Genomic DNA, 26,494 nt, shown 5'->3' on the forward strand with positions numbered 1-26,494 from the left:
GCGGGCGGAAGAGAGGGGCATTCTGGGAGGGGTAGTCCTTGCGGAGCACGCCGCCAGCGGGGCGGTGCTGCCTCCGAACTACCGCTCCCATGAGGCGCAGCGGCGGCTACGGCGGGGGAGGAAGGACAAGAGGGGTCAGAAAGCGGGGCCGGCATGGAGGAGCGGCCGCACGGGCTCAGCCCGCACCTGGAGCGGCTCACGCTGGGCGTGACCCGGATCCTGGGTGAGCGGGGGGACGGGGGGAAAGGGGGGGACATTGGGGGGGTGGGGGAGTGACCGACCCCTGTGCTCGGCTCTGGTGAGGCCGCACCTCGAGTCCTGTGTTCAGTTTTGGGCCCCTCGCTACAAGAAGGACATCGAGGTGCTTGAGCGAGTCCAGAGAAGGGCGACGAAGCTGGTGAGGGGCCTGGAGAACAAGTCCTACGAGGAGCGGCTGAGGGAGCTGGGCTTGTTCAGCCTGGAGAAGAGGAGGCTCAGGGGCGACCTTATCGCTCTCTACAGGTACCTTAAAGGAGGCTGTAGTGAGGTGGGGGTTGGTCTGTTCTCCCATGAGCCTGGTGACAGGACGAGGGGGAATGGGCTAAAGTTGCGCCAGGGGAGTTTTAGGTTAGATGTTAGGAAGAATTTCTTTACCAAAAGGCTTGTTAGACATTGGAATGGGCTGCCCAGGGAGGTGGTGGAGTCACCATCCCTGGAAGTCTTCAAAAGACGTTTAGATGTAGAGCTTAGGGATATGGTTTAGTGGGGACTGTTAGCGTTAGGTCAGAGGTTGGACTCGATGATCCTGAGGTCTCTTCCAACCTACACAATCCTGTGACAGCCGCACACTCCCCACTCCATCACTGCGTTCTTTCATTCTGGTTCTTTCTCCATTTTTCCACGCCTCCCAGCTGTTTCACACATCTTTGCCCAGTTAAGTCATCCAAGCTATTCCACCATGTTAATTCGAGTCCCTGAACTACAAATTTGGAGGAACATTACCAATCTCTTACAGTTTTCCTTTAGCAAAAGGTATCTAGATCAAAATTATACCTTACTTGGTAGTTTGCAGCCCTAGGAGCTATCATACTTCAAAATATGGCCTGGTAAGTCCCATGAAGCCAGTGGGTGCTTTCCTGCAACATATGACAGAAAAACAGCTAAAAGGTTTTTAACTCTTGAGTTTGTGAAACGCTTTTTCAGAGGATAGAAATGATCTCATAACGAAACTCAGCCCTTTCAAACAACAAAACTTAGCACACCCAGTAATGGGAGCTTGAGGCCCAGTTTTCCAATACCTTTATGAACAAATGTTCATGGCACCATTTCTGAAAACAAATCTTCCTTTAGACAAACTCTGTGTAGGAGTTTTTGTTTGTTTGCTTGTTAAAATTCTAGTATATGTGGAAGTCCCTGCAAAGTAGGAGATTTCTCAGAAGCATTATGAAGATTTGGAAGGGAGGAAAAAGAGGGGCATCCGTTTCCATTTCCAGTACGATTCAGTTTGATGAAATCAAACCTGACCAGAGCAGGTATATACTTTGCTATTTGCAGTCTTTATTAGGTAAGAATTTAACTATTCCATCATTTTCACAAAGATTTTGAGAGTTTATCCAAAGTGCAGGAAGTACTGGTGGTACCATAAGGATTGGCTCCTGCTCCAGCTTTGTGCTCAGACCATACAGGTCTTTCGGTTTTCATGCTGGAAAGCATTGTGGAAGCTTCTGGATGAAATATCCTAAAAGCAGGACAGAGTTTACTGTGACCTTAATTCAGAATAGTTTTAACTGGGAAAATTCATTCTCCTGAACTAGTCAAGCTTTATCCTGCGTCTTTTCTCTAACTTAGTTGGCTTCCCGATTTCTTCCATCTGGAAGAAAAAGCAACCCAGAGCAGAGTTATCCTTCTCTTCCTCCTTAATATTTAATAGAGCTCCTGTCCGTACTTATACACATCTGTTAAATGTGGTCTTCAGCTCACCCACGGGATATTTTTAATATAACATTCAGGCTTTTAAGATGGAGTTTCTCTTTCTTTTGATCTTGGATTTGGTTCAGACCTCTTTAGAAGTTGCAGCTCGCTTATTCTTAGACATCTTCCTATGACTGATAGGATATTAAATCTTCCATCATCCCAGCCGAGCCTTTGTGCATGATGAATTAAACATCCCTGCTGTTTTCTTTGATCACAGAAATAACAATTACTCTGTTATTATAATCTCTTAACTTGTTATAAGACTTGCATAGCTTAGAAGGAAAAGGCTGGTTAGATCATTGATTCCACACGGTTCTTTAGAAGCAGAATACATATGGAAAGCTTTTGAGCAAGAGACAGATCCCCCTGCCTTGCACCCAACTATTTGATGTGAAACTTGGCAAGGCATCAGAGAGTCTTCTGTGTGCTGGGCCCTGCTCAGGCCTGAAGGATTATCTAGGTGACCTACTATTATTATTATTATTGTTATTTGAACTTGGAGTTTTGTTTTCTGGTGCTATGCTTTGTCTTTTAAATTATCTGACAACGTAAAAATCAATACTTGCAAATAAAGCAACATTCAGACTTCCGGGAACTGAGTGCTGCTCTTTCACCAGCAGAACAGACAAGGGCAACACCACTGCTGGAATGAAAAGCCCAGAACTGGAGATAAAAACCAAACCAAAGCTCTCTGGTGCCTGCCTTTCCTGTCTAGTGCACTGTGTATGTTTTATCAGAAAGCAATTACAATATGTGTGACTGCTTCGGGAGCAAATACTTTTCACTCACAGCAGAGCCAGTCTTGAAAGCCCTGCATAGTGATCACTTCTACTCTACCGCCTTGTGTGCTGGGCTTGCAATTCCCACAACAAGAAGTAAGTAGTCTTTCTGGACCCGATCCAAAGTGAATGAAGTCAGTGGGAACTATTTCAGTTGGCTGTAGATGAAGTAAAACATTATAAAATAATAAGTGCGAGGGAGACTGTCACACACCTGCAAGGATAGCACCACGTAGATTAGCATCTTGCATTTATGTAGCATTCTTTCCCATAAAATATTGAGATGATTTTTATAAATGATGAGCTCAGTGCTCGTAACAGATTTGCATGTGTCCAGCTGGGCTTCCAAAGGACCAGTGTTTGCTCATGCAGGTTCAGATTCTGCGTGTGTTCAAACCCAGCGCTGAGATGTGCCTGTCTTTGAGGAACATGGTTGTTAACAATTCATGGCAGCGCTGCGCAGTATCTTGTGTTAAGCTGAGCACGTCCTGCCTGAGTGAAACCACAGGGCACACTTAGAGGGATTCGTCTCTTTTGAGTTTGCCCAGGAACCCATGGCTAATTTTTTTTCTTTTTGTTTTCCACAAAGTCTCTGCAAATGATCAGACCTTGAATACAAAATTTACGCCTGTATCTATCTGTCTATATATAGATGCACGCACAGAGGCACTCTTGTTTTTATAAACCCATCAAAGGATGGCATCTCGTGCAGCACTAGGCATCCTCATGCCAAGACACATGGAGTACAATTACAGACAAAAGAAAGCGACTGCTCAGTCACCAGCACAATGTTTGCAGTCATTAATGCCTTTTCCCCAGCTGTCAGTCAAGTTAGCTCGCAAAATTGTCTGGCTAACAGTGCCTGGTTGTCACCCGTGCCAGCTGCAAACACGCTCCTCTTTTCCTTTTAGAGACTTCTCCAGGAGTTGCTGAAGTGACGTTTGTGGAGAAGGAGCCAGCGGAGCGCCACGCAATTATTTCATGGGAACAAGTGAGTATTTTCCTGGTAATACTGCAGCGAGGTTGGTCTGAGAGTACAGCAGCCCGTGGAGAGTGTCATATGCAACGGCTGCTTTGTGAGACCACCTATTACCAAGGCTGATGCAGAGTGAAACCCTTTTTTGCTTTTGGTAGATCAGGTATTGCTCCGTTTTTAGGCTATCTCATGCACCTGTTCTGTTAGAGAAATTCCATCAGTGTGTATGCACTCAGAGTGACACCTCTAAGAAGGAGCAGTGATGACTCAGTGGAGAACAGACAATGTTCTGACCCAGGTCTGAAACTATTTCCCAAGACCCTTGCAGGCAAAACGAAGCTTTTAACTTACAGCCTTTAAAGGTAAAGGCATCAAGATGGAAAATACCAATGAGCCACAGAGTTCATTCCAGTTATCCCTTTCTCTTTTTAGTCTCAGCTAGTCACTATTTGTCATAGCCCCCACGTCCTCTGACTAATAGACCCAATCCTTTTGCCAAAGCACATCCCACTGTCCATCCTAGAACACCACAAGGAGCACAAGCAACCTCAGCTCCCTGTTCACTGACCTCGCTGCACCAGGCTGTGTGCTCCTGAATACTGTCGCGTGACTTTGGCAGACAGAGATGGCACTTCTAGTCCTCTTTTTGGACATACATACATTTGTCAGTCCCATACCATGGGAGAAGAACTGCTTTTTAGGTATTTCTCACGTATTGGGAAGGAATTGTAGCTGACTGGCCTTTGGGAAGGAGCATGGCAGAGAATGGAGTTGAGTGAATTGTCCTCCCTACAACCCTGACTATTCCCGAATGCACATTATCCCAGACACTGCACTTGTTTCCACTACCTAAAATAACATCCCCTTTGCAACCTAGCCATTTACAGTTGTTTTCCAAAGTAGTAGTGGAAATTCTTGCACTACTTCTGGTAGCATCCTATCCCATTTAGTGATATTTATGAATAATCCAGGTCAGAATATGTGTGATGGAAACCTGTGTTAGTTACTGGAACTTGTACGGTAGCCCCTAACTGTGGTCAGGCAGAAATGTCCAATTTTTCAGGCTCATGTGAACCGGTTCCTGATTTCCTGTAGCTGTTCGGGTGTTGGATTTACAGGGCTGGAAGGTGTGAGGCACCCTGGCTGTGAGCCATCACAGATCTGGGAGCAGCAGAGTGAGGTTCACTCTTTTTCTTCTGGAAAGGAAAAGAGGACTGCTCCTCCAGAACAGGTTGTTCTCATTTGCAGGTGTTTCCCATCCTCAAAATTATATCAGGTTTGTTTTAAATTTTAACTGTTCTTGTAAAACCAAGCTTTGAAATGTTTCACCCAACACACTTTGTTCTGAAGTTGTCGAAACTTCAGCTTTTCTTCCCCTCATGAAGGAGATAGGTTAATTGCGGAAATGAGGGGTGAAAATCAAGTAGATACAGTTGGACTGGTCTACTAACAGTAAAGCAGTTCACTTGGCTGTTTTCTTTTTGTTTCCAGTTGTACTGAATAGATTTGAAATTTTCTTTCTTGAATTAAAAGATAAATTTTTTTTCCTTTATTTCATGAGCTTTGGGGATGAAGTCTGATACCTATCACAGTCCACACAATTGCAGTGTGTCCTGGAGCGATGATTAAGAGCAAGGCATTCAGCACCTCACAAGGCCCTTCAGGGGTGAACTTGCACCTCTTTTTTCTACAAACTCACCCTGCTTGCTTCTCTTGGTATACGTATTCATGTTACTTTCATCAGTGTTTTCTCATAGCCACTAGATGGCAACACGAATGCACGTAATCACTTTCTCCACAGCTGAGCTTTTAACACGCAGTCTTGACATGGACAGTATTTTTAACTCCCCGCTACATATTTGGCTTGAAAACTATTTGCAGGCCTTTTTATGCAATGTAGGGAAAAAATGGTTAAACTATACCCCAAATTATGCTCTTTTTTTTTTTTCCCAAAAAAATCCCATCTTTTTATTGAGACGCACCAAATAAAAGCTCTACTCTTAAGATATATATATTTAAACAGTTCTTCTAGAAGCATTTTTTTTTCCAGTCCCATTTCAGTTTTGCAAAGAAAACGTATTTCTGCCAAGAGAAAATCCCTGGTATTCTGAAACTTTTGTAAGAAAAATCAGCCTTTTTAGTTATGAATTATTAAACTTGTACTTTAATAATGTTGGCAGTATTTTTTATTTTTCTTTGCTTGACTCAATCCACTGTGTTAATTAAAATGGGCTGTGCCTGTTTTTTTCCAAATATTTAACTGGATGCTGTGGTGGAAGTTTTAAAACCTTAGAACAGCTTATTGAACACCAGTCAGCTGCAATGAGCTCTACAAGAGAAGGTGAGCATTTTGACAGGTTACAGTGCAGTAATGCAGCAAGAGAACAGAAGAGATTTTTCCAAGCCTTTCTTTTAGACACAGGCAAGCAGAAAGAGCTGCTAACCTGAAATCAATCCTGAATATTGCGTTGGAAATCAGCACACTCACAAAAATATTTAAGATGCGTGTTTGTCAGGTACTTACGTGGGTAACATCACTTCCCAAAAACTTAAAGCGTTTCAAAATATTTGAATGAAAGCAGGTAATTTTTCATGATTCTGGGTATTTCAGACCTGTGAAGATGTTATCTTTTCCCAGAGAAAGTGAGACAAACAGTAGAAGGAAGAGTAGAGACAGAGCTTTCAGGTCACTGGAATGCCAGTGCTAATAACCATATATCCTGCTATGATTCAGTTCCCACTCCTACACCTTGGTTGGCAACTGCCCTGCTACCCTCTACATGCAGTTTGTAAGAGCAGCCATGGCACTAAAATATTGGTAGGAGGCACTCCGGTATCTGCAGTGACAGTGGCTGATCTAGATCTCCTTTTTGCCTTAACTGGAGGAGAAATAAGTCACCCAGATCATTGGTTTGCTTTACAAAAACACAAAATTGCAGCTGGCAGGGGGAGCTGGGAGTCCCAGGGCTCAGCACCTCAGCAAGGCACGCAGAATGAAGGAGGTCATTTTACCAGTTCCTCTAATTGGCTTCCTAAGTGTCCAAGCTGTCCTCAGCTGGCTCTGGAGCACTGATATTCTACAACTCCACATGAGTAATCTTTTGTTTCTTCTTACGACCTTTGTCTACAAAGGTTTATCTTTCTGTAATAAAATAGCAAAAAGCCTGCAGGCAGTATGGGACTTTCCTGATGTGGGCTTTTTTAGGCTGCCAAACGACTCAGAAGCTCTCTGCATGTGAATCCCACTGGGAACTGTTCCTGGCTATTCTAGAAGCCGTCCTCATCATGTCTACCACATCTCCTTTTGCCTCCAAAATCAGCGTGCAGGTGCACAGATCCACAGGGCCCCTTCTTCCCATCCTTTTGCAATGCCCTCCCTCAGTGCCTGACACCCAGGAGCACAGGATCTGCCCTCCTTCCACCTGCCCTGTGGCACGGCGGGAGGGAGAGCTGCAGACGTGGAGCCGGCAGAACCAGTGCACAAGGAAAGGTACAGTTCTTCAGGCTGCTTAATGGGGAGCAGGCTGAAGTGCTTTTGGGAGGCGGTTAGTGTTTCTGGTACAGAATTTTCCTCCTGTGGAGCCTTACAATAATCTGATTTAAAATACTGGCTGCACAGCATCATCCTCGAGAACTGCCACATACTGTTCTCTGCAGCAGGGAATCGGGCCCACCCCAGCCCTCTGCCTCTCCATAAGAGGAACGGACAGGAAATTCTGGGAGCCCCAACGGGATCAGAGTTATACATGTAAACTACAAAACGGAAGTCTCAGTAGGTTACGAAAATTAACCTGTCAGCTAGGGTAGGCTGGTCATGAAGACGGGGAAAGAAAAGTGGCTGCTGATGTACTCTACTTGGAAGCTGTGAGAAGTGGCATAAATCCCTTCTTCCTCTCCTAAGAAGTTGGATAGCAATCGTTTGGATTTTCAGAGAAGTTTCTCTACAGCTGTATGCTTTGATTGCTATCCATATCTTTAGGATATTTGCTTGGGAGGCATTCTTTCAATACGGATTTATGGGAATTGCTGCACGTCAGTGATTTACCTCTGGATCCAGTGTTCGGTTCTTGGCAGCAAAGCCTCCCTGTTTCTAATATTCTTTATCCTCAAGGGACTGTGCTTTCTTGGGAGACTATTTGGGGATATTATGGACAATAAACAAAAGGAATAGACCTCACACACCATATTGGGCACTTGGGATATTCTGTTTTATGAGCTGATGAGTGTAACCAGATGACTGGGATGAAAACGGCTGTTTGCCAGGGCTGTGGTTAAGCAAATTCTGGCACGTTTTTAGGAATATTGTGTTTTATGGGGCTGGAGATCACAACCCTGGAAACTACCAGTTGAGCAGGGGGAATATAGCTGCTAGAGATTAAGCCATTTTTGTTATACAGTAATGGCTTGGTTCTCTGTCTCTGCTGTCAAAAAAAACACTGTTCTGAAGTCATAGAGTCATGTGGCTAAGCATATCATGACATATTAGTCCTTTCTGTCAGATGGGAGAGAAAGGTATTAATAAAGCTTTGTAATCTGTTTTACCAGATCTGCTCTGGTACAGCATTTCCCACCAGCATTTGGGAAGTCAAATGAGGGGACATGTTTAGGAGAATCCAAAGGGGGGAGGGTGGCCAGCTGGAGAAGCATGTACATGTAGCTGGTTCCTTCCAGAAAAAGGAGTATTCGGAGTACAAGGCCTTTCCAGACATGATTTTTGTGCAGGGACCTGTCATCCCAATGGATCTGGTTCTCCCACTTACAGAGAGACGCCCATCAAAACCAAGAGAGATATTCCCATATATATCCCATATATTATTTTTTTTTTCTGCTGGGATAGATTAGTAAAAATGGGGGGAAAGGCGAGTGTGTGTTTAAAAGTGCTATGTAAACATTTCTGCTCTTCTGAGGCTTTGTAGCAGGTCTGTCATATTTTCTTCATAGCTTTAAACCTAGTCACTGTGCTTGTAGCTACAGCTTGAAATTAGAAGTGGTGAAAGTACAGCATGAAACTGTAAATATTTAGTGCTGAGGAGAACCCACAGAAGAAGGTGTGTTTGTTAAAGGCATTTGAAGAACTTCAGATATGTCCATGTGGTTTAGTAATCTTCTGAAACTTACCAGCAGGCCCTTGGCCATCAGCAGGCTCTTATCAGATGATCTTCAGGTCTTATCAAAGCAAAGTTTCTGTAGTATCAGATTCTCTGCTTCAGTAGCTGTCACCTCTGGAGATTTTGGCAAGCTGGGTTAGGAAAACACTGTGTTAGTGACAGGCTGCTGATGTGCTGGGTAAAGCAAAGTGCCCTCTTGCAAGCTGCAAAGCCATTAGTATCTAGGACTTGTCAGTTGTCAGCTGAAGGCATAAATGGATATGCCCAGAAAGTGCATTATTTAGCGCACAGGAATGAAGCTTGGGGGTGAGATACGGGTTCCTGCATTGTCTGTATGCCACAGCTTAGGGGACAGGGACCGTAACAACTCAAAGAATAGGCTGCCCAGATCCTTAGGTGGGGAAGGGATGTGGACAGGAGGAGGCCAGAACCTTTTCTTCTTCATACCAGTCACTGAAGACCAGAAGCCAGCACAGCAGCTAAATGCACAGGTAGGAGGTGGCTCCTGCTGGAGAGACGCGTTGAGGAAAAATCTGCAGGTAACTGGATATGCATGGGCTGCAGACATGGGGAAGAATCCAATCACTGTTCTGAGGATGTTACAAATCCAGTCCCAGCAGCGGGATGGTGATGGAAAGCTATTAGTGTGACACCTCTGTTTTCTCCAAAGCAAGTCTGTAGCTGCTCTGAAATTCATCTAGGCCTCTGAGGCCAAGTTAGGAATACCTACCCGAATAACATCTGGATCTGTGGCATGATAAGCTCATGTGGGGGACAGCTCTGCTGAGCTTTAAATGCTCTTAAAGTTTGTATTTTTGTATTTTCTTGTTCTGAGTGTCAAACCCACTGCACAAAGAGCAGACCATATCCAAAAGGGTATCTCTTAAACGGGTTTAATGAAAGAAGTAGACCTCTTTTTTTTTCTTTTTTTTTTTTTTTTGAAAAAGGCTGGAAATCCCATCACAGAAGCACTCGAGTCAGATATGCCATATTGCAAATCTCACGTTATTTGTTCGTTTTCCCTGTAAATGGTGGCTGCCTGAGTCCTGTGATTATATATACGTCTCAGATGTATGTTTTTAAAAAGTTGTCTGTCCTTCTGGTTTAATGCTGGAGTTTGACCCCCAAGGGGCTATGTCTTTGTTTCTGAGAAGGTTTAAAAGCACTGAAAAGGGAGAATGACCACAGGTTGCAACTTGGAGATTCAGACTGCAGTTAGGAAAACTTTTCATTAAGGAGGATGCTGCAGCTCTGGGACAAATCACAAATTTTGGAACTAGCATCACTGGAGACTTTAAAGATTTGGCTAGACACACACAGCTCATCTCTTCAAACTTCTTAGTAATTAAACTCTTGAGTTTTCGGGGCTTATTCTCATGGAATCTTGAGTTGATGCTTTAAATGTGAACTCACCTCAATCTTCTATAGACTTTTTTTCACTAAAACAACTGCAGACGAAGCAACCAGTAAGTCCTTGCACCATACATGTTGCCTGTCTTCTTAAAACTGACATGCTTCTGTACTGTTTCATTTTGTGTTCTCACCACATCAGTGGGAGTGAAGGGCAGTACCTGCAGCTGGCTATAGTTCTGTAGGCTTCTTGTTGTTCTGAGGATTAAGCCTTTATCCTCCCTCCTTCATATTTGTTGCTTGAGTGTCCAAGTTAAGAAAGGCTTCTTCCACAGTGAAGGTAGGCATAGGAGAAGGATCTTGTGTCTTAGAAACACTCTTAACAGCTCAATGCAAGTGCCTCTTTCACGGTTGGCTCAGAAGGAGGCACGTATTGGAGTCCCAGCTCAGTGCCAAAGTTTGGTGGGATGAAGCCAGGCCAGCACATTTGTAAGACTGGCTCTTTGTGTTTTCACACGCATACTGTTAAGTGAAATGTGAAACCAGCTTGAGTATGGGCAACTGTTGAGTCTGTGTGTCTCTCACCTACTTGGAACTGAAAACTCTCAAAGAAAAAAGAATCTTTGTTCTACTATTATACGTACTTTAGTGAAGCAGGTAGGCTTAGTCTGATTTCACTTAAAACAAAATGCTGTTCTTGTAAGCCATAAAGATGTATGAAGAAGCTGGTTGTCCTTATGCCTGTGATCCTGAAGAAGTGGTTAGTATCACAGGATGATGGGTTGTCTCATTCGGGGAACAGCCTGTAATCACCTTCTGATGACAGACTGCTCTTTGTGAAATTTGCTCTCATCATCTTTGTTAATACAGTAGCACAGACTCAAGAAACGTACAGTTTTCTCTCAAGTTTCAAGGTTGACCTGATTTGAGTCATCTTGGAGTTGAGCAAAACGTTTTGTGGCAAATACTTCTGTACTAATATTCAATTGCTCTGTGTGTTTGAGGCATGTTCTGTATTTTCCCATAACACTCGGGGCCTCTTGTGATTTGCAGAAAAACTCCTGCGTGTTGCCAGAGGATTTAAAGAACTTCTATCTCATGACCGATGGCTTCCAGATGACCTGGAGTGTGAAGACTGATGGTGAGTCCATGTGTTCCTCTCTCCTGATACCCTCATTTATTTGCAGACAGTCTTGTCTGTGCAGAATCTCTTCAGTTTTAAACTTTCTTTTTGCATTCAACACACATCAGCACCGTGCGTTAGTCTGAGCAAGAGTCATGCACACACATCAAGTCATTTCGAATGAAAAATTAGCACCATTCCTTAACTTGAAAAAAAAAGAAGTACTTTGTCTATTAGACAGCTTGATCAGTCACTAGAAAACTGATCTCTGATTCAATAAGTGAGTGCAGATCTGCATTGTATTGTAGGCGATTTTAGAAATGTCTTGATGAAGTGAAAAAAAGTATGAGTGCACATCAGAAGTCCCTGTCTTTGCAACAGGGCAAAAGCTGTTGTTTGCACATGCTGGACTTCTACAGGAGAGATGTACACCAAACACTGTCTAGAAACTAAACAAGGCTGAATGACATAAAAACCATTCCGTAATAAATATACTGGACATTTGTCGACACCCAGATTTAGGTATGTTGTTTAAATCTAGTACCTGGATTCCCTCTGTGGTTCATGGAGAGAGAAGCAGCTCTAGCACATTATCCCACCATAAGGCAGTAAAAGGAGTCACCATCAGAAAATGCTGCTTTCTCGTTAAAAGTGTGTGTATTTGCATATATATATATATGCAATCCAGAGAGACATGATACGCACTCCATTTAAAATGGCAAACTGAATAAAAGGCCAGAATTGGGACCTTGTGTTAACAAAATAATCCCTCTCTCTTTTTCCATTTCTGCAGTATGAGGAAGGGACTGTCCTCTACCACATAAACATGTGAATTACACATTGGAGTATGAACCATAAGGAGTGTTGTAGAAAATCCTTCACATCATTAGTATCTTCAGTGTCTCTCCACTCCATGTGGTGGCTTTAATTTGAGAAAAATGAATCTACTGAATTCATCTGACTGTTCCCATCATGAGCCAGAAAGAGAGAGGCTGTAAAGATCATGACAGTTAGGAAAGCCTATCTGTCTTCTTAGTTAGTTACATCTTTACCCAACCCAGCTAAGATGGAACATATGATTTATTTCTTTTTAAAGTTGTTTTTCTGCTTCTCACATAGTTCTCATTTCTCAGTTAATAGAAGCCAGACCAGTCAGGCACCTGAGCAGAGGTCACGCCGTTTACATTAGTCAGCCACAAAGACAAGACCTTGCGGTGATAACAAGAAATAATGCATCAGGGAATTGCCTTATACCATACATACCAAGTTTATCACCAGCCTCCAGAATTGCAAGGCCTGAGCCTGATTCTACTTTTCCACTAGCTAAAGTCCATTCACTGGAATTATCTCTGGAGTTAGTGGCAGAAGGGAGAGCAGGACCGAGCTTCATTATCTGTCCTTGTTTGGCAAGAGTTGGGCACACCGAGTCTTCTCTTGGCTCTCATTACCTTAAAGCCACGTTGTCAGATTGGGCTATAGACACTGCTGGCATCAAGAGAGAGTCTCAAATAGAGGAATCTTCCTCACAAAGTGGGATTTCATTTCAGACATCAGGGCTGTAGCACCTGTACTGAAATCCCATCATGTTTCAAGTGGGATTTAGTGTGTCGTGACCTCTGAATATTGTGGCACAAAAAGCACGCAAGCGCACAGAGACCAAGCAGCTCACATAACTGCCTTGTTTGTGCAAGTCAGATCTGTGCCTTCTGAGGCCTTTCATGCTGGCACGTGGCTGAATGGGTGCTTGTGACCTGATGTCAAGTGACAGAATTGGTCCTCAGAAGGAGACATGTGGCAAGTCCTGGAGAAAAGGAGGCTCAGGGGTGACTTTATTGCTCTCTACAGGTACCTTAAAGGAGGCTGTAGTGAGGTGGGGGTTGGCCTGTTCTACCACGTGCCTGGTGACAGGACGAGGGGGAATGGGCTTAAGTTGCACGAGGGGAGTTTTAAGTCAGATGTTAGGAAGAACTTCTTCACCGAAAGGGTTGTGAGGCACTGGAACAGGCTGCCCAGGGAAGTGGTGGAGTCACCATCCCCGGAAGTCTTTAAAAGATGTTTAGATGTAGAGCTTAGGGATATGGTTTAGTGGGGACTGTTAGCGTTAGGTCAGAGGTTGGACTCGATGATCTTGAGGTCTCTTCCAACCTAGAAATTCTGTGATTCTGTGAAGTCCTCAAACATTTGCTCAGGAGTACCAACATGTTGCCACACTGTTGAAAATCTGTGTTGGAGTAGGATTCGAGAGGACATCCTCAGCTGATGGGTATATAAGAGGGCAAGCTACCCAGTGCATTGTAAATGGGTGTGGCAGTTCATTGCAGAAAGGACAGCAGCAGGGAAGAGAGTGTTGTGGGGGTGGCTGTAGCTAGCCAGGATGTTTAAGAGCCAGTTTCAGAGGACTGGGCTAACCACTGCAACACGGGCCTAGTCAGCAGTGCAGTTCTCACGTGCACGGCTCTGAGATGGTGTCAAGAGTACTGCTTCCTCTCCTATCCCAGATTATAGCAGATAAAATAAATAAAAGCCTTTGAGTTGAAATTTCCTTGGTCCTGCAGTAGAGCAAGAGCTGATGACCTGGTGTTGTCTGAAAAAAAAAAAACAAAAATTCACTATTATGGAGCCTGGCTTGGTAAAGTGTACAGGCCTCTTAGGCATATGCATCTCTTCTACCCACCCTGTTTTAGAAGAGATTGAGTAGATTTTTGGAGAAGAAGCATACTTCCTCTACTTTCCTGACATTGAATGTAATTAATGGTCAGTCTTATTGCAGATACCCCGATGCCCCTGGGCTCCATGGTGATTAACAGTATCTCAAAGCTTTGTCGGCTTGGGGGTTCCTCCATGTACGCCCTGCCGAATGCACCATGTCTCGCTGACCTGGAAGATGATTCAGATGAGGAAGGTAAGGTCCTGTTAACAGGTTGGAATGTGTGCCCTGCCTCATCCCTTTTGCTCTGTTAGGATACTTTCACCATATAGCATGTGGATGTGGCACCAGAAAAGGTCACTCCATGTAGATGTGGTTTTTGTCTCTCTTGGAATCATGGCTGCTATACATCCTACTAGTCCCCTACAGCCTTAAGATGTGGACATGTTTTCAGTAAATCTGACAGGTATTGTTAACTCTGCCAGTTGCTAGTATTATTTTTGTACTCTTTTAACAGTCCATCTGTCCTCCTGTTCTGTCTTTTCCCTTTTTTACATTCGTAACTGAAACCTCCTCCAGTGATTCAACTTGTAAAATCTTTGTGTGCTTATGGTGTTATATCAACAAAAGATAACAGTTTGGTCTTGGTAGTGAATAGGCAGCTGGATATGCTCTTTGGAATTGGAAAAGCAACTCTGGTAAGTACATTGAAGTGTGAGGTGACACTGGAAAATGTGCATTTCCAGACTGCCTGGACATGCTGGGCATCCTGTGGTTTGGAGAGGGGAAAGAAAATAAAAAAGAAAAGAAAGCCCAGACCTCTTACAGTCTAACAAGACTGGAAGAAGTAAGACAAGAACAACGCCAGGTGTCATACTGACTCCTTAAAAAAATTGCTATTTGATTTCACAGTCTTGTTTCTGAATTTCTGTAGCTTTTGTAGCCTCTAAATGCATCTGAAATTTTCTTTTGTACATTCCAGTTTGTCAACAGTCCTGGTCTTCTATCCATTGTAGAGAAATGGGCCAGATTCTGCTTCCATTTAGCCACTTGGACTTCCACTGATGGCCTTATAAGGTGCATTGAGAAAAGTTTAAATTCCTGTAAGACTTCTCATCCTGATTTTCACGGATAACTCTTCAGAAGGGTACAACTCTTGTGTCTCCCTTCTTCTTCAGCAGCATTAAAATTCAAAATCGTATTCCTCAAGAATTTACAGCTCCACAGTCCCAAAATGGTCCTGTAGAAAGGCTCTGTGATGGTTTTGTGCCACAAGTTTAATGAGAGTCAGAATCTGTGGCTATTGAGAAGGAGGCAGATGTCACACTGGAATGTATGAAGAAATGTATACATCTCCAAGTTCATCAAAGTCTTGTGTCAGCAGAAAAAGAACGGTTCTCTCTGATCTTTCCAGAAAATAAGGATGTAGGGCAAAAAAAGGAGAGTGGATAGAACACAATAGAGGACTTCAGCAGCAAAGAGGATTCAGGATCCACATGGGGAAAAGTTCTCAGTTATATCAATGCATTTGGGTTTACTGCCTGGAGATTGTGACATTGTGCACTGGAAGAAAAGATAAGGTGCCTGTCAGGAGTGACATCCACAAAGCTGATCCTGTGATCCTGTCTTATGCCAGGGAAGGACTTGATGTGTTTTTTTCAGCCATCTGTTTTTGATTCTGTGATTTGTTTTCCTACTGAAGACTTAAAATGTGTCTCTCTTTCCCTGTATCTGGACTTTAATCCTTTCAAAGAAGTATAAATATAATGGTTTGCTTTAGTTCTTCTTCAGCTGATTTATAAATAACTACAAAATCGATTGACTTTTTGCAGCTGAGTCAAAGTCAGTTTTCCAAACGTATTTCAAGAAATGTTTTTTTTTCTGTTTTCAGGTGATGAAGACAAACCGGAGAAGCCACACTTTGATTCTCGTAGTCTTATCTTTGAATTAGACCCATGCAACGGGAATGGGAAAGTTTGCCTTGTTTATAAGCACGCTAAACCAGGTAAGACTAAAAATAGCAAAGTTTGCCATTTCTTTTTACAGATTGTACCTGGAAGCCTCATGTGGAATCATCTTACATTTCTGATCTCCTTTGCAATTTATAGATGAGCACTTACTGAGACTTCTTGTCTCTGCTGAACTCAGTGGCTACACCATAACAGTGGCTTAGCTGGAGTTTACATCTTCCCTCCTCTTAATGTTTGAGTCTGAGTTATAACTTAGAATTTCTGTATGCATAGCATGTTTGTGTACTGACCCAGGAAAGCAGTCATGTATGACCTGCAAGCAATTATGTTGAAATAATGTGGAGAGCTAGACTTCAGCCACTAACATATTTATGGTTACTTGCATGTCTTAGAAGAATTTGTTTACATTTTGATGAGAAGGGTGTCTGCTTAGAAGCAAAGGATGAATGACAAAAAGGTCCTCGTCTCATTCAGACAGGCTTAGACTGCTTCAGCCACCGTGTAAGTGGATGCAGAGCCTCCAGGTGCTAAGTAGGTCAACATTTGGTGGCAGGAGGTTGAAAAGCAGAGTGAAAGACGTAAGCTTGAGCTGTTCCTTCTGAAAGATACGCAGACAGTTGTTTTCAATCAGGGATCAGTGAAACATACAGGTCACTTCTCAAGTAGCTGTCATCTGTCAAAGTACACAGGTCACTAGGGGTGTGTGCACGTACGTGCATGTACACTGTGTGGGGGTGTGCAGTTGGGGGATACGTGTTCTTAAGAAAAAGGCCTGCGGTTGTTATCTTGTGTTTTAATTGGGTGTGACTTGAACTCCCAGGGCAGAAACTTCTTACCTGTCATCCTGCTTCCAGAGGTAGTGATTTCAGAACACGCTGAAAACCTGGATGATCTGAGCAAGGAGAGGCAGCACTGTTTATAAGTGTTGATGTCAGCATGGGAGGTGGTGTGTTTAACTGACAATTTTCAGCACCTCAGTTTCCCAAGAAAAATCTCTTCTTTTTACGCTAGTAATCTGATGGTGGTTTCTTCAAAAGATGTTGCCACCAGAGCAGGATTTTATCACCACGGAAGGATTTTGTGAAATGTGTTTTTGTTGGCAGTACGTACTCTCCTATGACTTCCGGACTCTGGACTCTATGCTCAGTAATCCAGATGACTGACAATTTGGTTCTTGTTTTTATTTTGTGGGGCAGATAAAAGTTGGCTGTAATAATGCTTGTAACTTACACTGCAAAGTTGCTGTTGTCCAAGTGTGTTGAATGTAGAGTGTTGGTCCAGAGTTGCATCTGTTTTACAGCAGGGAAAGTGACTGTAATGGCTGTTGCATGATTCTGGGAGCAGAACCAAGACCTTTTCAGCCCCCATGCTCTTAACCATTAAACCACATTCCCTCTGGATAATCACCTATGTTAGTCAGGGACGCTGTGTTTTAGAAGGTGCAATCTTTCCCATAAGCGTGTTTTGTCTCCCACTTGACGTTGGGCCAGGGGTTGATCTCCTATCACCTCACAGCAACAACATAATTTCTTTGGTTGGTTCTAGTTGTCTCCCCAGACACAGAGATATGGTTCCTGGACAGAGCTCTGTATTGGCATTTCCTCACCAAAACCTTCACAGCCTACTACCGCCTGCTCATCACTCACCTGGGTCTCCCACAGTGGCAGTACGCCTTCACCAGCTATGGGGTGAGCCCCCAGGCCAAGGTAAGGATTTACCCTAACCCAGCTTCCACGTTGTGTGAGGTCAGGGAATAGAGCTGGTACTGCTGCAGAGCACAGCACATACATGTAAGCCTGGGCAATGTCTGTGCACGCTGGCAAGGCCTGGCACGTCTTGGTGAGTGTCTTCCTCTTAATACAGACAAGGCAGCTATGTTACCAGCTTGACATTCTGTGGTCTCTGCCTCAGCCCTGTGCGTGCATAGAAACAATTCACTAAAATCACTGCTGACTTCTATCTATCAATGGTTGCAGAATTTGGCCCTGTGTTCCTGGTGTCTTCCCTGTCATATTGTGCTCTACTTTATTAGTCAGGGCTGGGTGCGTGGTAAATTAGCATGTGTCTGTGCTCTGCCTTTTCGTAGTTTTCTTGCTAGAACATTTTATTATATTCACAAATCTTGGTGAAATTATTCATATATTCCCTAATCATTTGCAGCCTCTATTAGTTCAAATCCTCCTAGTATGTTAACCATTATCATTTGTGAGGGTCTTTAAGGATGGTATATTAGAGCCCTTTTCCATTAAGCAATACATGAACAGATTGCTGTATGCATTTTGGTATTGATTTTCTGCTTATCTTTTTAAATACTTTACTGAGGATGGTGTCAGAGGGACTTGTGGTACTATAACCCCTACTGTTTCATTTCCCGACTTTGTCAATGGCAAATTGATAGGAAAAACATTGAGAGATGGGAACTTCAGGGCATAATGGTGTGGGGGGCATATGGGAACAAAAAAGAACAATATTCCAGACATAAAATCAAGCGGACAAGAAACAAACACAAAATCCTTTCTGTAAAGAGTTTAAAACAAAATCAGCAACATTGTATGTGCAGAGAGGGTGGGAAGCTATTTTTTGGTAAGCGTAACTAGCTTTTTTCCATTTTATAAGCACCTTTGCATTCCAGTCTTTTTAATCTTTTCTGCTTCTCTGAACCCAAATGAAAGTGGTTTAGTTTCATCCCCTCCCTTTTACTTTTCCTCCTGTGGTTTAAGTCAGGAGTTCCTCCTGATAGGAGTTACACTGCAGGAAAGGTAGTTTTAGGTTTGTGTCTGGTTCTCCTCTTCCCTGCCTGGAATGTGGGACAGCTCCAAGGCTGTAGATGTGTCTTGCATATCTTTATCACAGGGCACTCTGCCTTGTCCTGTAAACTGCTAACTGTTATGTGGTGTATGATTAAAATCAGGGCTCTGGGGTGAAGAGGAACAGGCAGAAAATGTCTAATTGCAGTTTGATTTTTAACCTCCTCCTTCCCCACCATCCTGTCTTTCAGCAATGGTTTAACATGTATAAACCTATAACCATCAACACAGCTCTCCTCTCTGAAGAAGCTGATTCCTTTGTGAACAAGCTGGACCCCAACAAGGTATTTAAAAGCAAGAACAAAACTCCAGTGATGAAAAAGAAACCAACGTCCCAGCCAGCAGGGGCCCAAAAGAGCCACACTAGCATGACCTCCTCCAAGACATCCTCGCTAGTTGGGAATTCTTCAAAGAAGCGAGACCCCCAGATCTGACCCCAACAGCATTTGCAATAAGCTTTGATATGCTCTGATGCAGTCTCAGCGATTCAGACCAAGCTCCTTGTGCATGAATAGATGTGCCCATGGAAAACGCACTGCAGTGTTTGCATGAAATATAACCACGATGTACTTTGACGTGGGAGGGATGTAGTTCCAGGCAACTCTGAGAAAAACCTTGAGACACTGATTTAATTCCCTTCTGCTACTTGGAGTATGCACTTTTCAGAGGGCGTGAATAAGCCCTTGATGTCGGTGCTCTGTGGGGAAGCTGTTATTCCTGTGCAACTACAGCAGTGAAATGAAAGTAAATGTAAGTCACTGTTACTTTAATGGACCACTCATGCTGAATTGCAGCATAAGGACATTTCTGCTGTCTCCTTTGAAAGAAACCTGTCCTGACCTTGCATGCTATGGGAGCAGGCTGGAACCCACGGAACAAAGAAGTATCTTCCACTTCAGACAGACTCAAACTGCATTTCCCTGTTCTGCTTCCAACTCCTGCTCTGAGATTCACAGCGCAGTGGGACCTGGGGCTTCCATATCTCTGTGTTGGCCTGGCACTTGCTCTTACAACCCAGACCACTCCTTGGCCTTTGTGCTGTAGCTTTTCAGGTAACAACACCCATGTGGTGTCCTTTCCTTTGAGCAGCCAGAAGCTGCAAGGTCCCTTGTTGCCTTTGCTTTCTGGTGTTGTGGGAGCTGCTCAGCCAGGGCAGCTGCAGGTGGGTCTGTGGTGTTAGAGTCCTGTAAGCCAGGAGGACCCTCTGGTCTGTTACACATTCGTTTGCAACCTGAGCATTCAGCCTTTGTCACTTGTTAATTAGGCAGGATCTGACCAGGGGCCACTGAGATCCTGCAGCTCTACAAGCCCCTGATGCTGTTTTCTGTACTGGAAGTTTTCAGGGTAGAACTGCACTTTAACCCACTCACTGCTGATTTTCAGTTGCATCTGTTTCCAATACACTTATATGCCATTCTGTCCTCTTAAATATGCTGAAAATGCATGGTAGCAAACAACCCGTTTTGTGCCTAAGCAGGGAAATAAAAGTCACCATCTCCAACTCAGCTTGGATTATTTAAAGAGCAGCATCTTTTATTTGTGAAGCAGTCATATAATTACATATGACCAAACTACCTCACAGGGATGTTGTGAGGCTTTTGCAAGTGTTTGTATGGCCTTCAGAAAGATGAAGCCGCCCTGTAAGCGCTTAATAGTATTTTAATAAAGATTTTAATATTTTCCTCCAGAGTGATTAAGTACTTGAAGATGCCTTTGGCAGCACATGCACAAGGATGCACAGTAACAACAGAGTGCAGGCTGGATTGGCTTTGTTTTAATGCAGTGCAGAATCTCACACTGAGATAGGTTACAGTGTCTTAAGCTGATCCCACCTTGAGCTATTACAGAGTTCCCAGTTTATCACATGGATGAGTCTCTTCATCTCTGTGAACTGGTTATTCTATTTCCATCATATTCACTGTTCAAAATTTCTGCAGCCATCCAGCCTCACTCTAACATGTTTTGCTGGCTTCCAGCACTTACCCAGGGACCACTGTCAATGCTCAAAGAGCCCTCCAGGGCTTGCCTAGCAGCTGCCTTCTGCCACCCCCCGGCACAGGAGAAAAATCCTTTAATGCTCTTCAGCCCTCTTAGGCTGATGTGCACCTTGTGCCAAGTAAAGATCTTTTGGAGCTGCTCTACTAATAAAGGTCAACTCTAATGAAGAAACAGAGATGTCAGTACCTACCATCCACCCCCATGTGACAGTAATACAGTAATAGTCCATTTAATAACGTAATGTGAATGATTGTTAAAGCCAGTAAGTGCCAGTTTTCATAATTCTGTGCAACAGTGATATTCTGTCATTTCCTACAGTAGAGTCCTGTGTTGTCTTTGTGGTACCCAGCCCTGGAACCACAGTCATACACTTGATATATGGAACATACTTGCTTAAGCAGCCCCCAGAAAAGTTAGCCTTATCACCCAGCCTGGGGACAGGCAGCTTCTGATAATGTTTTACATTTACTCCAACGATGCTTCAAACTTGCAAGCCTATTTCCTCAGTCAAATGGAGGTGGCAGAATTCATGCAAGGAGCACAGCAGTATCTTCCCATGTTATTCTTGCTTTCAGAGTGGAGAAAAGGTTTTGTTGGTTTTCTGATTTTTTTTTGCTTGTTTGTTTTCTGCTGCCACAGAAGCTGTCTGAATCCTTTCATAAGTTGGTAGTTGAAGTCTCAATCATCAGTAACACACCTGGTTCCATCACACCAGCATAGCACAAAAAATATCAGCCTGTTCCAGCAGGTCATACCAGGATTCAGGAGACCCTGTAATTTACTAATTTGCTAGTGCTTCTGTAGTATTTAGACCAAAAAGAAAACAAATTATTAAAAAAATAAAAAATAAAACCCACCAGGTTTCTTTTTCAGACCACCTTTGCTCTTCTCTGTGTTCTGACAAACTGGATCATAGATATTGTGGCAGATATAGCAAACAGAAACAAATCTAATGTCCTGATTCATCAATGTAATATCTCTCATCTCTTACAAAAAGAATAGTCCAGATCAAAATTTCTTCAATTAAGTTGTTTCTGCCACTGTGTAGGACTAATTTTTAATTCTAACCCTGTTGGATTTTGTATTTTGATTGCTGTGAACTTACAGGTAACTGAAGTCTTGCAGCTGTACTTTTTCTCCAGAATGTGATTTTTTTTTTTCTTTTTTTGGTAGATTTTTGCTCAGGGAGATTGAGTAATTTCTTCAGGTCATAGACAGCTCTAGCCTACTCAGGTCTGCCCAGTGTCTTAGAGACCCTGTTTGTCTGGTTAAGCAGAATAGATTTATTGTAAGCTACTCTCTCATTTCTCCACCTGCAGGGTGAGAAACGTGTGTGCTCCAGCAGTGCTGTTGCACATCCCTTACCCACATGGTTACCCTTTAGCTGTCAGTGCATGTGTCCACCTCGACTTCGCTGTCAGACCCTTTCCTGGGAGCATGTGGCCATCACAGCGTAGAAGTCTCTATAGCTGGCTGTCCTTTCTCATTTCCACTTTCTGGGACAGATTGATTGTGAACATCAATGAATAGTTTGTAGACTAAACTACCAGCAAGGCTTCCCAGTGTTGGAGCTACGACTGGGATCCACCACCAGTAATTTCCAGCCCTGAAACAAAACACAGAAGAGGCATCCGGTGAGCCAGACCACTCTGGCTCTCCAGACACTGCAATAACCAGCTCAATCTCTAGCTAAGGTTAGACTTCCTTAGTTCCTGGTGGCTAAACCGAGGTACTCAAATGTCAAGCTAAATCCAGCACTGAAGAATTGATGTAACCCAAATTATGTGTACCCGGTGCATGGGGCTTCTCTATGTACAACCCTTTTGTGAAAAGGAGAACCCACTTGATTGTGTCACTTGGTCTAAAGAAAATTCCTTAGCAAGACCCAAACCCATTGAGAACCAGACTTGCACTCCAATTGTGCACAGGCTCCATGACTGTTTTCTCTTGGGCTTAGCTACTCTCCTTGTGAGCTGGGCAATGTAAAAGTAAAACAGGTCACTCACGTGAAGACGTCCATTCCCCAGCCAGCAATTGCTGTGAAGATCCTTGGGGGCAGGTCCCGGGAGGGGTTTATGGCATAGCCTGTGGTCATTCCCATCCCCAGACCAATGCCCAGGACCAGGATACCCGTGAGCATGGCCTGTGTGCCTTTCAGGGCTGCGTTATTTTTCTCATCGTGGATGACCAGAATGCCCAAGAGCAACATCACCGTCGCCATAAACTGCAGGAGCAGGAAAGGGGAAACAGGTCAGGAGAGAGAACAGTGAAGGCAGGAGGGTCCCACTCAGAGATTTTCCAGACTGAAAGAGCAGGTGGGATTCATGGCCTGATCAAGTCAGGGAGGACCCCTATGTTATTCCTGCTGCATAGGTGATGCTGAAGAAAAGACTAACTCATTTCCCAGAAAAAAATGCCTCCACTTCATCAAGAAAAATGCTCCACGACTGATACGAGCTTCTCAGAACTGTCATCTCCCTCCACCTTTCAATTTAAGGGCAAAGGTTATTTTAAGCACCTTTTGTCCAACAGACAGAGCCATAACAATCTGCTTACAGGACATATCTGATCCTCCCTAGCAGGAGAGAGGTATCGTAGAGCTTGCTGCATCTGCCCTTTTTGGAGTCAAGGTGGAGACCAGATTCTCATCTGGCAAACACAGTCTCCCATCTGTGACAATACAACAACAGATCTGCAGTGCCCAAGACATCAATAGTTCTTGTTTATATAGACATGATGACTCCTGTCTCTTCCTGCTTCAGAAGATGTACCTGGAGAGCCTTGGACTGCAGAGATGCTGGCAAGAGCACAAACCCTGTGCTCTGGGCAACACCTTGCCATTGTCATTTGCTTTCTTGTGCAGCAAGGACACTGCACACTCCACAGGGTGCTGAGCAACCAGGAGCCCGTCTGGTGGCTCTCCAGCTCTCACCATCCTCCTCATAACATCCAGGCACAGCTTCACCAGCTCAGAAACAAACACACAAGCTTCCTCAGATCTGAACTGAAAGAGACTCTTCCTTCTCCTGTAGCATTGGGACACGCTCAGGGATGCTCCACATTCCCTGAGGCATCCCCCTCTCGTTTCTGGGCATCTGGATGTTGTGTTATATGCTGGGAATCAACTGTATGCAGTCTAAGCTTGACTGTTCAAAGCCCCAGAGGTTCAATCCAGACAGGCTGTATTCCTGTGACAGCAGCCCCAGGCCATCTCTGTGGGTGAGAGCAGCCTGCAGAGCTACCTAAGAGTGTAGAGCAGGCGTAGGATTCAGAAAGGTTAAGGAGAGTTAAGGGAACTGAGCAGAGCCCAAAGGAGGTGGTTTCTGCCATTGCTCAGCTTCAGATTTTCCCATTGCTTGGGAAGTGTGCAAGGAAAGGTGCCTGCAGGAGCAGATCTGGCCCCACAGCAGCAGGACCTGCAGAGGTGGTTGCAAGATTGCTGAGCTCTTTGCTCTCCCATTCCACCTCAAGGGACTGCAGATGAGGGCTGACACTGGGATCTTTCCTTCAGTTAATGCCCTCTTCAGCAGGACTTAAATTGCTTAGGCCTCTCCCATGGCCTAAGCAATTTACCCCCCTCAGACCTCATGGTTTCTGTCCCCCTGCTCCACCAACCTTGAACACCACCTGACAAGCTTCTGCCTGGACATTGGGCTCCTCAGAGTAGAGGCTGTGACCGTGTCAGCACACACAGATCTGTGAGTCCTTTGTACCAGCCCCGTTCCAGAGCCTGCTACCACCCACCTTCTAGCACACCTCAGCTGTCCCCACTCACCTCCGTGAAGAAGCCTCCCAGCAAGGACACACAGGGATGAGGGTAAGTGGAGAAGATCGACGCTGTGGCAGTCGGTCCTGTCACCGTGAAGTTCCCCTTGGTGTAGTCGTACAGAATATCTGGGAGAAATGGGAATCAGGGGAGTTAGCACAGTGGGCAGCGCAGACTTCATCACACCAGGCACGTTCCCAAGTCCACCCGCTGCAGCCAGCGGAGACACAAAGGGGGAGAGAGGCAGTGACAGATACGATGGAGTCAACACACCCCTTGCAGGGCATGATCTCACTGATATCTGTCACCCTCAGACTTTGGTCTGGATGCACTGGGAGGCCTCTGTCCTTCTGACAGGGACTGAGACACTCTGGCGCTGGGTCTTCTGCTAACAACTCATAAACACGAGTGGCTGTTGTCTTATTTGCCACAGACCACAGAGCTCTGGCTGTGCCTAACACTTGTTGGTCCATCCAACTTAAGCCCTTGCAGGCCCTTGGAAACAAAAGGCAAACAAAATGCCCTGTGCAAAAGGAGCTGTGTTCGCCAGGAAATCCTTCCCAGGGATATCTGTGCCCTGCCTGGCCTTGAACTATAAAAGTCTGTCCCAGAAGCCAAGAGCTTAACAGCGTCACTGAGATATAATGCTGAGGACTGCAAAGGGATAGATTTTTGATGACCTGCAAGTTAAGACTGAAAAGGTGCCCACAGCAACCCCAGTGATAAAGACACAGCTATACCATAGTAGGTGCCAAAGACGGTGGCTGCTGCCAGAAAGGAGCCCAGGAACTGGCCGAGCAGATAAGCTGGAAGCTTTCTCCAGGGGAGGTTTCCTAAAACGCAGTGCATGATGGTGATGGCAGCATTCAGATGAGCTCCTGCAAAAATCACAACAAAAGAGAGTGGCATTGGTCCTGGTGCACCACATTTGGGGCTTGTCCCATACCCCAGAGTAGAGACTCAGACCCCAGAGAAGCAAGCACCAAAGCTCTCCCTGGGCAGGGTCTCCCTCCTGCACAGATGCCAAGCTGACCCATTTCCCCTGGGCAGTTGAATGGTGCAGAGGAGAGAGCTCCTAGCTCCAGTCCTTTAGCAGTTAGACATCCTCTGCTTAGCTCTCTGTAGACCACAGGCTGCCTCCAGAAAGCTGGTCATCTCACCGGTCAGAGACCTCTCTCTTGGCATGGCACAAGTCCCCTCCTGCACGGGCTTGCCACTGTTCAACGTAAAGAGAGCCCAAATCTTAGACTTATCACCCACCTTTTATATGGGTACAGGTAGATAAGACATATCCCAAACAATGAAAAGACCTTCTGAAAAGATCTGATAGACAGACCCTCTTTTTTTTTTTCCTGTCCTGAACTGAAGGGATCAAAAGCTTGGCATCTGTGCATCTTCAGAGGTCAGCAAATGCTCCAATCTTAGTGGCCTTCTCCTTGTCCAGACTCAGAAAGGGGTAAGATCCAGATGTTATCTCATCAAAGTGCAGGACAGTGAGGTGAAAGCACATGTACCACCTGCTGCAATACCACAATCACAGCTGAACTGGGGGGAGACACACATAGACCTGTGTTTTTTTCTGACTCTTTGATCCTTTGTGGGCATGACCAGCCACTTCAGAGATCACAAAAAGCATCTTGTGACACAAGTGAATCCAAATTGCAATGTCAAGGAGCCCTGACACTGGTTCTACTGCCATCCTGTTGCTAGCTGAGCTGAGATCTCCCATCTCCTCAGCAGGTCAGCTCCATCTCAAATATCACCCAGGACCCTCTTTGCTCAGCCCACTTTCCCTGGGGCATATCCACCAGTTCTAGATGGGCAGTGAGACTCAGAGCTGACTGTCTGCATGGAAACACTTTCCCTTCAAAGCCAGCTCCAGCCTTGGACACCTTTGTGCCCCAGCAGTTCAAGAGCGAGGACTTGCTTTAATTTTCTGCCCACTAGAGCCCTTAATCACTTCACTTGGTGCAAATGAATGCAGAAATTGCACAAGGCAAAGGTAATGCTCTGTCAT

General features: G+C 44.6%; 2 protein-coding genes across 4 annotated transcripts in view; one reads left to right on the plus strand and one right to left on the minus strand.

Annotated features, from left to right (window-relative positions):
- Nucleotides 1-72: 72 nt before the first annotated feature.
- On the plus strand, nucleotides 73-20,395 carry TPGS2 (tubulin polyglutamylase complex subunit 2). The gene is made up of 7 exons (XM_068666716.1): nucleotides 73-223; nucleotides 3,644-3,723; nucleotides 11,220-11,307; nucleotides 14,060-14,191; nucleotides 15,828-15,941; nucleotides 17,452-17,612; nucleotides 18,905-20,395. Exons 1-7 carry the CDS (start codon nucleotides 154-156, stop codon nucleotides 19,145-19,147), a joined length of 888 nt encoding a protein of 295 aa, XP_068522817.1. The 5' UTR covers nucleotides 73-153; the 3' UTR covers nucleotides 19,148-20,395.
- LOC137847968 (aquaporin-7-like) overlaps nucleotides 20,226-26,494 on the minus strand; it is a 28,828-nt gene continuing 22,559 nt past the window's right edge. For all 3 annotated transcript variants that reach the window (XM_068666714.1, XM_068666715.1, XM_068666713.1), the window contains 4 exons: nucleotides 25,218-25,355; nucleotides 24,487-24,605; nucleotides 22,718-22,935; nucleotides 20,226-22,317 (listed from right to left, as the gene is read on the minus strand). In XM_068666714.1, coding sequence (XP_068522815.1) covers nucleotides 22,158-22,317; nucleotides 22,718-22,935; nucleotides 24,487-24,605; nucleotides 25,218-25,355 — 635 coding nt within the window. In that variant the 3' untranslated portion in view covers nucleotides 20,226-22,157. The remainder of the gene's footprint in view (nucleotides 22,318-22,717; nucleotides 22,936-24,486; nucleotides 24,606-25,217; nucleotides 25,356-26,494) is intronic.

Source organism: Anas acuta, chromosome Z (genome assembly GCF_963932015.1).
Source record: "Anas acuta chromosome Z, bAnaAcu1.1, whole genome shotgun sequence".
NCBI classification, from domain to species: domain Eukaryota; kingdom Metazoa; phylum Chordata; class Aves; order Anseriformes; family Anatidae; genus Anas; species Anas acuta.